The 14,166-nt window shown below is 40.0% G+C and overlaps 1 protein-coding gene across 21 annotated transcripts in view; it reads right to left on the reverse strand.

Moving 5' to 3' along the window:
- The window catches only part of LOC110017394 (uncharacterized), a 90,698-nt gene extending 87,089 nt beyond the window's left edge, over positions 1–3,609 (reverse strand). For 4 of the 21 annotated variants that reach the window (XM_078939677.1, XM_078939676.1, XM_078939674.1 and 1 more), the window contains exon 1: positions 2,207–3,595. In XM_078939677.1, coding sequence (XP_078795803.1) covers positions 2,207–2,258 — 52 coding nt within the window. In that variant the 5' untranslated portion in view covers positions 2,259–3,595. Of the gene's footprint in view, positions 1–1,969; positions 2,008–2,185 lie in introns of all 21 variants that reach the window. The other 17 variants (XR_013652771.1, XR_013652769.1, XR_013652761.1 and 14 more) reach the window with 15 other exon arrangements.
- Positions 3,610–14,166: the final 10,557 nt, after the last annotated feature.

The following is a 14,166-nucleotide window of genomic DNA, read 5'->3' on the forward strand; positions in this document are numbered from 1 at the left end:
TCACTTCCTTGTTCTTAATTCTGCTGATAAAGTCGCTCAGTTCTAACAAAAATACCAGCTAGAGCTCGTCTTTAGCTGGTGGTTCATCTCTTAGAAAAAAACAGCCGCAACTTCCTGCTTTTTCTGCCACAATTATCACAAAAATCCACGTGAGATTGCGCGGGGGGGGGGGGGGGGCTGTCGATCAATACAGACCATGAATTTCTGCTTCTTTTTTTTTGGATGCTGGTGTGCCGCGGGATTTTTGTCCGGGTTAAAGTGTGCCGTGGCTCAAAAAAGGTTGAAAAACACTGCTATAAATGATATTAACCCTTGTGTGGTGTTCATATTGTTGTTACTCAGCCAGTGTTCGTGGGTCTGGTGGACCCGTTGCATGTTGTGGTTTTTAATGCCTCACAATCGAACACTTTGATGTTAAAATACTCGACAGATGTTTACCTCATCCAATTACAATCAGTATATTTGGTTAATATTTGCCCTTTACCTTTTTTAGATCACATTCATAACTCATTATTTAAAACATGATAAAGAAAATCAATTAAAATCAAGATATGAGTGGAAACAAATTTTCAAGTGAAGCAAGGGTTTTCAAAACTACTGACTTTTATTTATTTGAACACAGAAACTGAACCCATTCAGCTGCACAACACAAGCTGAACACAAGGAGTAAACCTATTAGTCAAGACAACACATCAGCCCCATTGAACACATGGCCTTCTAGCCACTAGCCTGTGCAACACATGGTCCTGGCTGCTGACGGCCTGGTCCTGTGGCTGGGTGCTGATGGCTTCGTTTTGGAACTGGCTGATGCTCAATCTAAATGGTAAATTGTAAATTGCGTATACTTATGTAGCACCTTTCTCCCAACAAGGACAAAGCGCTTTACAGTCACAGACCCATTCACCCAGTCACACACACGTGGCGGCTCCGCTGCAAAGCACAGGCGCCTGCCTACCACCAGAGGCAAGGTGGGGTTCAGTGTCTTGCCCAAGGACACTTCGACTCATGGGCGTGCAAGGCGGGAATTGAACCTGCAATCTTATGATCATGGGTCGACCGCCCTACCGCTGCTCCACGGCCGTCCCAATCTAATCATCTTCTTCAGAGTCACTGTCAGACTCTGAATTTTCAGAAATGTGATCCTCTAATTCTGAAACCTCCTCTTCTGAATCGTCTCCCTCTACATCATCATCAAAAATGTCTCTCTCTTCTAAAATCAATTCCAGGGCCCTCTGCGCAGAAAGTCTTTTGGCCATTTTGATCAGTTGTGATAAGAAACCACACTGGCAATCTATATTTAACGTGTCCCGCCTCCAATTTGTAGCAGATAAAGAGCGAGATATTAAAGATTCCCGCAAGAAAGTCAAATGGTTAAATGTCAAATGTGCGGGAGAACGAGAGCAAACAGAGTTGATGCTTGAATTATTCTAGCAATGTTGCAACCTTGTGCGGGAACCGCAGGTGCAGAAACAGAACTCACATTTACAGTGAAACTTTCTCTCTCTGCCACTCTCTCTCTCTCTCTCTTTCTCACTGGTCACACACACACACACCTACACACACACCCACACACACACAGCAGGCCCAGACAGGTGGAGGACAGAGTGTAGGTAAATAAAACATCAATTTCCACACTTCTATTAGCCCCGGGTCCAGTGGACCCGAACATCTATATGTAATAGAAATGTGTTGGGGGGGCTATACGGTGTGTGGTCATTAAAAATGTATTCTGATATATGTTCTTCACAGAAAATGAGCCAAGGCCAGTGAGTCTGAGTTTGAAAAATTAATTAATTGTATCATTTTTCTTTTGATAAAAAATGAAAACGGGTCCCACAGACCCGAACACCACATAAGGGTTAATGTACCTGTGACGGGCTTGAAAGAAAATACTGTTTGCATCCACGATCAAAAACACATCTGGGCCCCTAAAAACCCCAAACTGCATTATAAAATGGCCGCTTCTTACCTACATGTACGTTCTGCTAGCCGCACCTGTTAAGCTAGCTAAAATACATTTGGGCGGGAAAATACAGAACATTTATATTAAACTCATAAACGGACATTAAACGAAGACCACGGCGTCTAAAAAAAACACAGTTTTGTTCAAACAAATCAAGGTGTGAACAAAATCAAAACGTTAAATAAGGGGGGGGGGGGGGGGGGTCCGCAAACAGAGGCTTACCCTCCACAGCTCGCTACGCACCGAGAGCAGGATGGTGTGAGCGGGATGGCACCAGCGGAAACCGCGCGCACATCCGGTTTTCAAAAGAAAACGTCTAAAACGATCAAATTTTTTTTTTTTTTTTTTTTTTATTGTACATTTTTCAATTTACAGACATTCACAGTCACTTGCACAATAAACAATTGTTAATATCTAACACACATATAAGACCGAAAAAACAAAAAACAGTAATATTTTTAACAATGTGTGTACCTTTTTTTTTTTTGTAGATGCTCATATACAAACCAAATTAGGGTGAACAAACGTTATAAATGCACATATAGAAAAAAAAGAAATAAAAATGAAATATTAGGCAAAGGCAAGGCAAAAACAATTCAAAATAATAATACTTTTGATATATTCTGATAAATGACTGTAGTTTTCTTGTTTTTGTTAGGAATGCATTTAAGACACTAAAACGATCAAATGGACACATTTAAATGAAAACAAAACATTTATTCAACGTTTATCAAAGCATTTGTTCATGAAAAAAAGAGCTAAAATAGTACTTCTAGTACATTTATAACTCTTTTACACTGTCCAGGTACACAAGTAATTTAAAGTAAAAAAAACGTCCAAAAGATGGCAAATGACATTTTATGACCCTATATTAAAGTGTGTTGTCAAATATCAGTAAAAAAGGCAAATATTTTTGTAGATTTAAAAAAAAAAGGGGAAAGTTAGAATAAAATTAGAGAGTTTCAGTGACGTGCGGTGAGGTTAATGGCAGCTAACAGTTTATAAAATACACACAAGAAAATATTTGTCCTACAGAGAATATTTCTTTTGTAGACATGGATAGAACACTCTTGTGTACAAATTATTCATACGTACTGTAAACAAATTAAAATATATAGATGTGTTCAGCACACATTTGACCCTCTGTAACTATTTCTGGCATTTTCCAACTTCAAATTCTGGAGCTGTAATCAGTGTTATCAAATGTTATCTGTGAAAATGATGATAAAAAATAAAGTAAATGATTTTACTTACATTTTTTAACTCTCACTCCCATGTTATCTTTAAAAAACAAACATTGAAAAACATGTATGGCCTTGTTTTTAGAGTCCGTGTGTCAATCTTTCTCCACAAAAAGCTCTATGGTCTGTTGGAAAAGTCTTCCTTATTTTCCTTTATTTTATATGAGCTTCTCCCTCTCAATGGAGACAAACATCCTTAGTCTGTTTCTACGGCACCAGTGGCAGCTGTCAGCTCACATCTCCCCCCTGGTGAGGCTTGCCTTACCTAAAGCCTTTTCTGCGGGCCTATAGCAGGGCTTCCACCGCACGTCTCTGTTTGAGTCCTGCCGTCAGACATGAGGCACAGCGCTTCAGAGCCTCACCTGGAGTTTCCGTTCCGTCTGTGATCGCGCAACACTCAAATTCAGCGATTTTAACCTCAGAAACTGTGAAAAAATGTGTTGAGTTGACTGAAAATGCATATTTAACACAGATCAGTGGAAAATAATATTTACTTAATTTACCTCTTTCTATTTTATCACGGTTATGACAGGTGAAGCTGTGCCTCACTTGCCGCACGTCACTGGAGAGTTTGTAGCTTGTAACTAGATCAGGCATGTCCAAAGTCCGGCCCATGGATCAAATGGCCCATGTTCAAATTTCCACCGGCCCACAGGCTTCTTCCATAAAATCAATAATATGCTGTGTCAAGATTTTTCTAAAAACTGCATTTGCAGATTATCGACTGTGGTTGGCGAAATTACCTTTTAAACTATTGTAAACCTGTGACATCATTGTTGTGTGACCCTTTCGTGACACTTCCCAGCTCATTTCTTGAATGTCAACTGTAAATTAAAAAATAGAAGTTGACCGTTAAGGGCCACATTTTTCAGTGAAATATGAACCAACTGTGTCTGCCTAATAAGCCAAGAGACTGTGACTGTTTTCAAGGAGCAGACAAGACATGCTAGCCACGACAAGCTAACTGAGAATGAACGGTGTGAAACGTTGACAGTAATTTAGGTAAAAACTTATCCCTTGTGCTATCCTATAATCTCACCCTTACATTGATGTGTTCTCCCTACCATGATAAAGGTGGATGAAGGTGGAAAGATTTCATGTAATCCATGGACACCAGTGAAGATCACAAATCATTGAAGAAAAAAAGGTCTAGTGGGTCTAGATGACCCAACTCCTAATGTTAAAGTGCCTAGGATAGCACAAGGGTTACTTGTTTTTTTATGTTAAGAAAGGAAAATTATACCTTTGCAATAAAATGTTAATTTAACAGTTCATTTGCATTTATTTGGTTCAAAAAATGCCCGGCTGATGGGTTGGCCCTCGAACATTATCACCTCACTAAATGTGGCCGTCTTTGCAAGAAGTTTGGACCCCCCTGGACAAGACAAGTTGTGTTTGTGTTTTGTTTTTAAACTGTTAAAATGCTAAAACAGAACTCCTCATGGTTCAGGTGACAAAGCTCTGGTTGTGAACTCCCAGCAGCTGAACGCCAGCTGACCCGAAGCTCCACGCGCTGTGATTCTGCAGCAAAGCAGATTTAAGCCGTGCTAAGAGGGGGCAGAAGTTACAGGAACTGACAACTTGTCAAATCACTGGATGAAAGTGACTTCTCTCCAACCCAGCAGGTGTTAATCTGCTGAAGCAGAGCCGGCCTGCGTGCGCGTTTCAACTCTAAGCTGGGCTTCCCTCCCCAGCGTGAAAAAGCAAACCGCTTTGCGGGTTGTTGACCGACACGGCCGACCTCGTGGGAGCAGTCGACGGGCTTCCAGGGACAGCCAGCAGGCGGCACGGAGACTCATTTACATAATCACACATCCCAGAATACCAAATGGGTCCAAAGCAAGAGGGGATTATTTTCATGGCAAATGGGAGAGTATTTACCATCAATAAACACAGATTAGCTTAAACTTGAGGGGGGGGTTTAAAGGAAAGAGGACTTCTACACTTGTTTTACTCAACTGCATAACTTATATTTCATCATCTCCCAAAAGCTGCAGTTTTTAAATAGAGAAATTCTATGCAAACTTTTTATCTAAATTTGCGTCATGCTGGCATCAGTAAAAGGCAAAAAATGAAAAAAATAAATATAAAAAAAACAAGCTATTGAGGAATTTAGCAGATAAGGAGAGCAGGAAAGTCGATTTGTGAGCCTTTAGGGATGTGGGTTTGAATCTTTTGATGTTCCTTTTTCCTGCAGAGGAATTCTGTGTTTGGTTTGATAGAAAAATGATTTTTCAGGACTGACCAAGTGGTTCAGATGGACTGAACACTTTAAAAAAGTCACTCCAAAGGACGATGACTGCAGCCTCTTTTATGTAAGTGAGGCTTAGTGAGGGACATGGATCCCTCGGAATCCAGAAGGAAGGTTTTTCATTTTAATCAATACAAACAAAATCAAAGGGGGGGGGGGTCCTAGCTCATAGTTTTCTCACTACGGGTCTGGCACTACATTTATCTGTTTGACGTAATATTTTTTTTAATTAGAAATGCCTTCTTTAAACTCTGTATCATTCATTCACAATCTTCTGTATTAAACTATTAAATTCTTTCCAATCACAACAAAATTGTTTAGAGGAACAAATGCAAAAGAGAATTTGGCTGTGAATCCCAATTAGAACAAGAGTCACATTGGGAAACTGGAGGCAGAGGCATAAACATTTAACCCTTGTGCTATCTTGTGGGTTCCAGATGACCTTGCTAGGCATGTTAACGTTGGGAGTTGGGTCATCTAGACCCACTAGACAGTGCACTGAACCTATTTTCTTCAATGGTTTGTCATCTTCACTGGTGTCCATGGATTACATGAAATCTTTCCACCTTTATCCACCTTTGTCATGGTAGGGAGAACACGTCAATGTAAGGGTGGGGTCATTTTGACCCCACAAGATAGCACAAGGGCTAATATTTAAACTTAAAGAGGAAAAAAGCAGAGGAGAAACAAAATGCAGATGACTTGACAACGCAGAGCTGAAAAACCAGACACTTCTTCTACTGACTGACGACTGACTGACGAAACAGAAATGAAGACAGCTGTGGATGACTGACATGAACCAGAAGTGACTGACAGTGGACAGAACATGACCAAAACACTGAAAAACTGAACCAAACTGCAGAATCCTCACAGCAGCAATATGATAACATTAAATATTATTAGTAATTTCCGAATTCTGGGGACAAAAGTTGTAAGACGTCTGTGTTTAAAATATTACCATCTGTATAAAACTTTATTCATGTTTATTGTGCTTGCAGCACATTGTGCCGACATAAATAGCCTCTGGTGTTTTTTTGCTTTGATGTCCTCTAGGTCTATGATAAAGCGAAAGAATTCACAATAATTGACAATAATTTGTTTACATAAAAAGATGACAATTGTATCCCTTTGACCTTCAGTAGCTGAGTATTTATCTATTCGTTTGTTTGTTTTTTACTTCATTTCTGTATTATTTAAAGGACATAAAAGGTGCTTTTTTGCTGCCCTTTTTCTGACTTTGAGCCCAAGACAGGCGATGTACCAGGACTATTAAGGAAGAATTAGCTGACCTAACTCTACAACTACAGCTGGGGGCACGAGACGAGTCAGAGACGAGGTCCATGGCCAAGTGAATCGCACTAAACCAACCAAAAGCATGGAGAACTAAATGATAAATAAATTATAAAAAGAATGGAGGAGAAAAGAAGATGAGAATAGAGGACAGAAACCCAGGGCACCATACTTTCCCCAGCTTCCCCAGCTTTAACTGTTATTGAAATTTAACTCAAACATGGCGTCGTCATGGCAACCTACAGTTTGTAGAGCTCAATTCTGATGTATTATGCTTTAAAGCCCTGGGGTCATAGAATTCTGGGCACAAATTGCAATGATTAATTTCTCCTTCGCGATCATGTTTAAAATGGTTAGCGCTCCTGTATTTTGGAAAGGACGCTACCCACACGTCATTGCCTAAGCCGAGTCCCTGTCCAACTGGTTGAACTTCCAGCTCGCAATCAATTGGCGCTCGTTTTGTACGTAATCTGCGCCTTTCCAGACGCTCAAAGCGCTTACAATGTGTCCATTATTCATTCACTCTTCATTCATACTCGGAGATGGTAGAGGCGTGGCTTCCAGTTCGCGGTCATTCATGCACATTAGGCAGTAGCGTAAAGGGGTGGCGTTAACTGCTCACCAATTGCTTGTTTGTTTATTCCCTCCCGGGAATCGAACCCTGGTTTCCTGCATGTCAGTCCTTCACCTTACCAACCCAGCCGCAATAGGAAGAAGCCACGACCAGACTTAAAACCTTGCGTGGAGACGCATGAGCGTCAGAGTTTTGAATGTGGAAGCCTGAAACAAGGGTTTACGTATGTTTGCGTGGATTTTTCCTTGGAAGTTGCTGCTTGAACACGAGTCAACAAGGCTGTCGTGTACATACCTTCAGGCACATTCAAGCGCTCTCTGGACTAAATTCTTCACTTTTAAAGTACCGTTCAGAATCCTTTCAGAAATCCAAGCGGTACCCACCCCTAGTGCCATATTGGATTCCTTCCCCTGCATCCGGGTTTTCTCCTCCTTGTGTTGCAGCTGCTGTTTTCCTGTTTGATTTGGATCTTAAATAAACTACTTCGACGTCTCCCCGCCTTGCCGCTCCTGTCTGCACTCCCTACTGCTCACAAAACACCCAATTTTTTGTGACCCAAAGCCACATTTGTCAAGGTTGCCATCCTTGTCGTGGAAGCTGGGAGCGTGCAGTGCGACGGGACGCCATCTGTGTACACCGAGGTTCCTGAGCATAATCATCCATACCAATCTTGCTAAATTGGGCAGAGCACAGCAGACACACATTGTGACGAGCAAAGCTCTATCAGCTTGATAAAGTAATGCAATGATTCCATGCTGGAAAGAATCTCACAGCTGCTGCTCATTTTGAATTTCCCAGATGGGTTCACATGTGTTTCATTTACCAACTGTTGTCCCTAGTTTGAGTCTCCTGCTTCGCCCATGAGTCTAACAACCCGCAGAAACGCCAGTTTTTATTTCATTGACTTCCTTAGAGTTTTGTTTGTGCAGTGGGAGAAACCCCCACCCCCACCCCCTGGAGCACAGGTGCTGCTTTTAGCTTGAAGAAACAGGCAGGTTGAGTTAATGAGGTGCGCTGGAGACGATGCTCTTCGCTTGAATCAGTTTATAAACAAACCCATTTGGCTTTACGGGGTGGAGATCTCCACACATTCAGCAGTTTGACCAAATGGAATATTTATGGGGCATTAAGGGGGCATCCAACAGGGAGAGGAAGTGAATTATTTGAACAGTCAAGCGAGAGCACAGAGACACACGTTTAGGTCTACAGAGCGACATCTTAAGTCTTCTCCAAGACTTTTTTACTTCTTCAGACTCACAGCTGTCACTGGGGTGCATTCAGGAACCGTGATGGTAAATATGGAGCTGGTTCAGAGAACTGGACAGAGTGACCCCTCTCCCTGGTGTTCCAAACAGGAAGTACTTGCTGGCCCCCAAGAACCCAAAATCTCACAGTCTTCTATAGAGAAACAAACAGCTGTTACCTTGTCATTCTGTTGGTCAGAATAACCGTTCTTGCTCCGATACTGTTTTTTAACATAATTACCTTTTTTTATTACATTTTTCTGTAGTTCAAGTTATTCAAATTGACCAATCAGATGCCTCAATAAGTAGGTGGAGGCTGCTGGCCCCCACGTCCAACTTATAAAATGTCATGTAGCCCACTTTCAAGTGGAAGGGCTGTTGCCATAGAAACCCAAATTGACAACGTCTCCAACAGGGCGGGGTCCATATCGTAAGAAAAAAAAAAGGCGACTTCAGTTGGTTGGAGCCCACTCTGGCTTCCTCCCACAGTCCAAAAACATGCTTCATGGGTTGATTGCCTACAGTATGTGTGGCGCTGTGACAGCCTGGCGACCTGTCCAGGGTCTGCTTCGCCCAACTGTGGGGGCTCAGGCTCCGGCAACCCCTCGACCCTGATGGATGGATGGACGTTTTTCTACGGGGGACGTCATACTCACTCACTCCAGTTCTCTTAAAAAGTTGACGGGCTGGACCTGGGCTCTTTTTTATTTTTATTTTTTTATTTTTTTGAAAACATAACCTCGCTCAACCTTGTGGCGTCATCATGACGTCCTGGACGAACAAGAACCTTCATCATCATCATCATGGAGCTGGACGTTTGAGTTTATCTTCAGCTTTCCTTGATATTTAAAACATAGACCTAATCATCAATGTTTATAGCTAATTCAAAGATTACGTTTTGGTGGAGAACATCACAACTTGTTTTAAGAAATCTTACCAAGACAAGTTTTATTGGCATTTTTTTTCACTTTTAACATGGGAAATGTATTTTGTTTTCTATATTTTTTAACTTGTTTTGAGAAGAACTGTTCCAGGAATCAAACCTTCGACCGCTCTAGCTCTACGCTACGGCCTTAATCCAGTTCCTTTAATCTCATCTTGGAAAGTTAGTTTGTCGAGAACATTTTTTAATGTGAAAAACCATGACTGTGGAGCCAGACGAAGCAGAACGCCGCCCGTGCGAATGTATTCACGGATAAGCCGCTCCGAGGGCGACGTGTTTGATGAGGTGAACGCGCTGAGCTGTGGGGAAGTCTCAGTCTGATTCTGTCAGATGAGATGTGGCTCTTAGAAACGCTCTGTGATGAAGCCCAAAACAAACAGCGGTCAGTGGCTGATTGGAACGTCTCTGTTCATTTTCTGCCGTCCAGCGTCTCAAATGTTCAATGAAAGAAAGGCTTTCAGTTCCCGAGTGATGTGAATGAGCTTCAACACATCACGTGTGTGTGTGTGTGTGTGTGTGTGTGTGTGTGTGTGTGTGTGTGTGTGTGTGCGTGTGTGTGTAAACCTCATTTAAATTTTGAGAAAGCAGCCTTCACTTCTGAGACCCAAAAAACACATTTACTGGTTGTGAAGAAAGCTTTAAAGCTTTGTTGATCCCCTTATCTTCTATCATCTGTTGCCATGGTGATACACCTGAGTAAAAGAAAAAAAAATATGTGTACCAGCATCCAATACCACACTGTTAAATTGTTGTAAGACATCAATCTGAGGTGATTCAGAGAAAGAAAAAGCGTTTGACTGCTTCTACAGACAAATGTTTGACATGTTAGTTTTAGTTTTTACTTTGAAAAATCAGAAAAATCTAGAAATTTTAAGAGGGTTTTTCAAACTGGTAAATCTTCATTCATTTTTCGGTTTAGTTTTATTAATTTTTTAAAAATAAATAAATTCACATTTATACACAAACATCTAAGAATTAAGCTAAAGCAGCATTAGTGATCAGTTTATCAGCCTCTGCACTTTACTAAGTCAAATTTACATCAAAGCTGATTAAAATTTTTATTTGGTTAATTTAGTATCTAGCAGTTTGTTGACAGTCAAAGCAGCGTTTGCTTTTATTTAGTTACATTTAGCTAATTTAGGGTTTTTCTCAGTATTGAATACATTCATTAAGCTTATTTCTGTCACACCTTTTATTTGACTTATTTGGTGTTTAGCAATCACTTAAGCAACATTAGCTCTGTTTGACTTTATGGAATACATTTTCTGTTGTCTGACTCACTTTAAAGCTGCAAATTTATCAGGTTTAGCATCAGGTTTTGCTAAGTTTTATGGGCTGTCTGACCTTTTTTTCAGTTCATTTAATATCTAAAAGCCATTTGTTTTATTTTTTTTAATTCATTTTCAAACATCAGACCTTTTGTTCAGATGATTAATAGTTTAGCAGTCAGTTTAATCGTCTGATTGTAATTTTACTCTGTCCAGGTCTCAATGGATGGATGGATGAACCAGAACCCTCGCATCTATCCGCCGTACTGGATTTGTGCTTCACTCGCTGATCAAGTCACTGAAAATGTCGCGCACCCAAAGCTGAGTACCTGATTGGTTGACACAACATGACAACCTCGCTCACCAAAGGTCAGATATTTGAACTTATGCTTAAGAAAAGCATGATATAAGCCCTTTAAAGCCAAAAAAGTGCTATTAGTCAGTTAAGGAACCTCCCCGTTTTCTAACTTGTACTTTTTAACGTTAATATAGCCATACATTTTTAGCATTTTTAAGATTTATAAACTTTATTTTAGCTGTATTTTAGTTTTAATATTTAGCTAATGAACCACTTAGACAATGTCATAAACCAAAGTCATTTAAAGTGCTAAATGTTACGCTGTATTAGCATTTTTTAACCAAGTAAGTGTTTTACCTAGCATCATCTTTTCGGCTTCTTCCTCTACTACGATTTTGAGCAGCTTATTTAATATTTAGAGGCTTAACTTTTGGATTCTTTTCTTTTACACTTCAAATTTCCTTTTGACACTTGATTTTGTATTTTAGCAGGATTAGGCAGGAAGTAACTGATTAATGTGTTAATCACACATCAACTCAATACTGGTTTAAAACCAAAAATGATTTCTGCACATGTTGTGTATTTTGGTTGAAATATTTAAGTTAAAGGTGAAAGTCTGTCTTTCACTGCTTTTCTGACTATGCTTTTCTGAGCGGATCAGAACAGAAGAAAAATAAGAGAAACAATAAATGAGACATAAAGTAAAGCATTTAGCAAAAGAGAAATCATGTGCAGAATTATACACCGCTGAGCCGGTCAATAACTTTGTTTGTTTGTTGATATTTCCTGATAGGAGAACAAATATTTCTTGTCTCTAGTTATCAGCGACCTTGGGTTCCAAGAAAGGCACCAGACAAATACAATGTATTATTTATAGTATTATTATTATGAACAAACAAAAGTGATTATTATATTTGCTAACAGGATTTTCCTCAGACAAAGACTGTTATGATCTGATTGTGGTTTGGAGACTAACATACCATACATAAGAATTAATGCCCTGCATGCTTTTATTCAAGGAAACTGCTCTTTCAAATAAAAATGTTGCATTCAAATTAGTTTGAATGTGTTCAAATACTGCATTTAATGACAGAAAATTGTAAAAATAATTGCAATTACACAACACAACGAGACGCTTCCCTCTGTGATACTGCTGTCGGGGAAAAAACTCGTTACAAATCCACATGGCAAAATTCTGTGAAAATTAAAAGCAAAAGAGAAATGTTATTTATTTATTTTACTTAAAATGTAATTTCATTTGTTTGAAAGGCCCCCCTCCAAGAACGATCACCTTAATGTGGTGGAAGGTTTTGAAGCAAAGACCGTTAAATACAATCGAGGTGTGACGTCCCTCGTAGAAAATGCCTCATCCACGGCTTCGCATAGGGAGGCAATATTTCACGAACGATGACTCAGACCGAGATGGACCAATCATTGTCGACTGGTTTCAACATGGCTGTGTCCGTATCAGGAAGCAAGGGGAATTCCTATTTGGGAACACGAGAAAGGAGGGGTTGAGCCGTCTAGTAACCCTAGAACAGATCCTGCAAGGGTCTCCCGTGAAAAACAGTTCTAGGGTGATGAGCCAGACATAGCAATAAAGTTTTATCAGACAAAAATTTCCATTAGAGCGAAAAATATGGTTTCTAAAAACTGTTACAAATTGTTACAAGAACATTAACATTGTTAAGAAGACATAACTGTCATTATGTAAAAACCAACTTCACTACCAAAACATGTTGTTTTGGAAACAACAGCCTTGTTATGAAAAAAACAGCGTTGTTATTGAAACACCAACATTGTTGTAGAAACACCAACATTGTTATGGAAACACCAACGTTGTTATAGAAACACCAACGTTGTTGTAGAAACACCAACGTTGTTATGGAAACACCAACGTTGTTATGGAAACACCAACGTTGTTATGGAAACACCAACGTTGTTATGGAAACACCAACGTTGTTGTGGAAACACTAACGTTGTTATGGAAACACTAACGTTGTTATGGAAACACTAACGTTGTTATGGAAACACCAATGTTGTTATGGAAACACCAACATTGTTGTGGAAACACCAACGTTGTTGTGGAACCAGAACGTTGTTGTCGAAACAACAACATAGTTACCAAAACATCAACGTTTATTTGGAAACACCAACATGGTTGTGGAAACACCAACATTGTTATGGAAACACCAACATTGTTATGGAAACACCAACGTTGTTATGGAAACACCAACATTGTTATGGAAACACCAACGTTGTTATGGAAACACTAACGTTGTTATGGAAACACCAATGTTGTTATGGAAACACCAATGTTGTTATGGAAACACCAACATTGTTGTGGAAACACCAACGTTGTTGTGGAACCAGAACGTTGTTGTCGAAACAACAACATAGTTACCAAAACATCAACGTTTATTTGGAAACACCAACATTGTTGTGGAAACACCAACATTGTTATGGAAACACCAACATTGTTATGGAAACACCAACATTTTTGTGGAAACACCAACGTTGTTATGGAAACACCAACATTGTTATGGAAACACCAACGTTGTTATGGAAACACCAACGTTGTTATGGAAACACCAACGTTGTTGTGGAAACACCAACAATGTTGTGGAAACACCAACGTTGTTGTGGAAACACCAACATTCTTGTGGAAACACCAACATAGTTACCAAAACATCAACGTTTATTTGGAAACAAAAACATTGTTGTGGAAACAAAAACCTTTTTGTAGAAACACCAACATTGTTATAGAAACAACAAGAAATCTCCTTAAGGATACATCAGCGTTGTCACCGAAACATCGTTGCTAAAACATCAACTTCAATATTAAAACGCCAATGTTGTTACAGAAACATAGAAAAGGTGGTTGGCTTTGATTTAGGCGTGGTTGATGGGTTGGCGGCGTGTGCGTTGGACTCGTCTCTGATTCTTCTCTGCCGTGGACCAGCATCATCTCTCTGGCGATAATCACAGCGATTAGAAGACACGAGTGGACAGCAGCTGCGATCAGCATATTGTCCGGGCCAAACACTAATGGATTGGGTATGCAGCAAGTGTTTGTGCGCGTGCGAGACGCCTT

Source organism: Oryzias latipes, chromosome 21 (genome assembly GCF_053564925.1).
Source record: "Oryzias latipes strain Hd-rR chromosome 21, Olatipes_Hd-rR_3.1".
NCBI lineage: Eukaryota > Metazoa > Chordata > Actinopteri > Beloniformes > Adrianichthyidae > Oryzias > Oryzias latipes.